This window comes from Mandrillus leucophaeus, unplaced genomic scaffold (assembly GCF_000951045.1).
Source record: "Mandrillus leucophaeus isolate KB7577 unplaced genomic scaffold, Mleu.le_1.0 Scaffold1, whole genome shotgun sequence".
Taxonomy (NCBI): domain Eukaryota; kingdom Metazoa; phylum Chordata; class Mammalia; order Primates; family Cercopithecidae; genus Mandrillus; species Mandrillus leucophaeus.
The window spans coordinates 15,822,597-15,824,376 of record NW_012098097.1 but is presented as its reverse complement, the minus strand read 5'-3'; the positions used below and the strand labels follow the sequence as shown (position 1 = coordinate 15,824,376).

At 57.4% G+C, this 1,780-nt stretch overlaps 1 protein-coding gene across 2 annotated transcripts in view; it reads left to right on the top strand.

Annotated features, from left to right (window-relative positions):
- Nucleotides 1-179: 179 nt before the first annotated feature.
- Nucleotides 180-1,780, top strand: part of P4HB (prolyl 4-hydroxylase, beta polypeptide) — a 26,671-nt gene continuing 25,070 nt past the window's right edge. For both annotated transcript variants that reach the window (XM_011995424.1, XM_011995364.1), the window contains exon 1: nucleotides 180-1,024. In XM_011995424.1, coding sequence (XP_011850814.1) covers nucleotides 953-1,024 — 72 coding nt within the window. In that variant the 5' untranslated portion in view covers nucleotides 180-952. The remainder of the gene's footprint in view (nucleotides 1,025-1,780) is intronic.

Here is a 1,780-nt window from a genome sequence, read left to right as displayed (position 1 = left end):
GCCCGGGACTGAAGGGCGCCCTTCTTGGCCACCTTGGGGGCCGTGTCCGGGGTTTCTCGGGGATGAGAGCCTGGCTGGGAGCCGGGGGGCCGTCCAGGTACGCGCCCTGCGCACGGCAGTATCTTCCTGTTAGTGCGAGAAGAACAGGATCGACCTGTGTGAGCCAGCAGAGCAAGCCAGGGTCCAGCCCTGCCGAGTCTTCCCCGGGGGCCGACCCGGAAGGCGCCCCGCTCCTGCGCACCCCACCTTCACCTTGCCACAGTAGTCATTCCGATGGTGTCTCGGACGAGAATCCGAAGCCTTCCTCACGTCCATAAGGATTTGAGCTCTGTCCCTGGGGTGGGAATCTTGTGCCGGACACAGTTGCTAACTCTGTTGACAGATCGTCTTATTCCTGCACTCTAAGCAACTCGGCCTGTGTGCACGGATATGCATCCCGTACTCACAGCCAGTGCTGGTACAGGCCGCCACGTTCACGTCTTCACTTTTGTCTGTACTCTTAAAGGGAAATTCTAGGGAGACCCTTGCCTTGGTTGCCTACAGGTAATAAGAAGTCAGCAACCATTGAGAGGCTTGTCTTCCTGTGCTGACGGTGACATAGCAGAGTGGGCGCTGGTGTTGGTTGGTAGTGGTTTGTCGTTCACGGCCTCTGTGCTGATATTGCCCAAGAGCACCAGGCTATCAGCTCAGCCTTGTGCGTTAGGAGGGGTTATCTTGGTGAGTAGATAAGGTTTTTATGAAGGGAAGTGCCAGAGGAGAAACGGAAGCAGTGCCGAGAAATCAAGGCTGCTTTCTAGCATCTCATTTCCGCTTCCAGATGCCCCTTGGTGTGGCCACTGCAAGGCTCTGGCCCCTGAGTATGCCAAAGCCGCTGGGAAGCTGAAGGCAGAAGGTTCCGAGATCAGGTTGGCCAAGGTGGACGCCACGGAGGAGTCTGACCTGGCCCAGCAGTATGGCGTGCGCGGCTATCCCACCATCAAGTTCTTCAGGAACGGAGACACGGCTTCCCCCAAGGAATATACAGGTGTGGCTGTGGCACTGCCCTTGAACTGTCTTTAGAGAGGGACTGGTCTGCCGGCTTGGAAAGGCGCAGGCAGTAGTCTGAGCGGTGGGGAGGCCGGGTTCCAGAGGCTTGGCGGGATCCCGTTCCTCAGGCCGGGTTCTCCTCGTTGTGCCCTGAGGGTCCTGTGAAGAAAGTTTTCATCCTGGAAGAACCTTCGAGTGGGGAACCTGTCTTGTCTGGTGCTACTCTGGGGTCGGCTGACTGAGGTCTGTCTGGAGACTGACTAGCGAGGAGAGGAGACTGGTGCCTTTCTGGCCACATGGGCTCTTTGTGCTGCCCCTCTTCCTAGGAGCAGCAGCGTAGCTGTAGCTCTTGGGGTGACACCTGCTAGCTGTTGTTTGTAGCGTGCCAGCTGCCGCACCATGTGCTTGGGTGATTTCTCCTTGCATCCTCTCTGTGAGGCAGGCCTTTCCCAGACAAAGGGCTGAGGCTTAGAGCAGCTGAGTAACAGCATTGCGCCTGTCGGTAGCAGACCTCGAATCCAAGCCCACCCGGCTCTGTCTGTAGCACAGGCCCTCAGCTGCTCATCTGCCACCTCTGAAGCTGCCTTCGTGGAGGCCGAGCCCCTGTGTAGCCAAATCAGTGACTGTGGCAAAAGAAGACTCATCTGTAAAACCAGTTCTGTGGCACGTCAGATGCACATGATGGGCGGCCTGAAAGCAGTTCATTCTAGTGTTAACAGGGTTGTTCCCTTAAGCAGGTGTGCCCTGTCCTGTT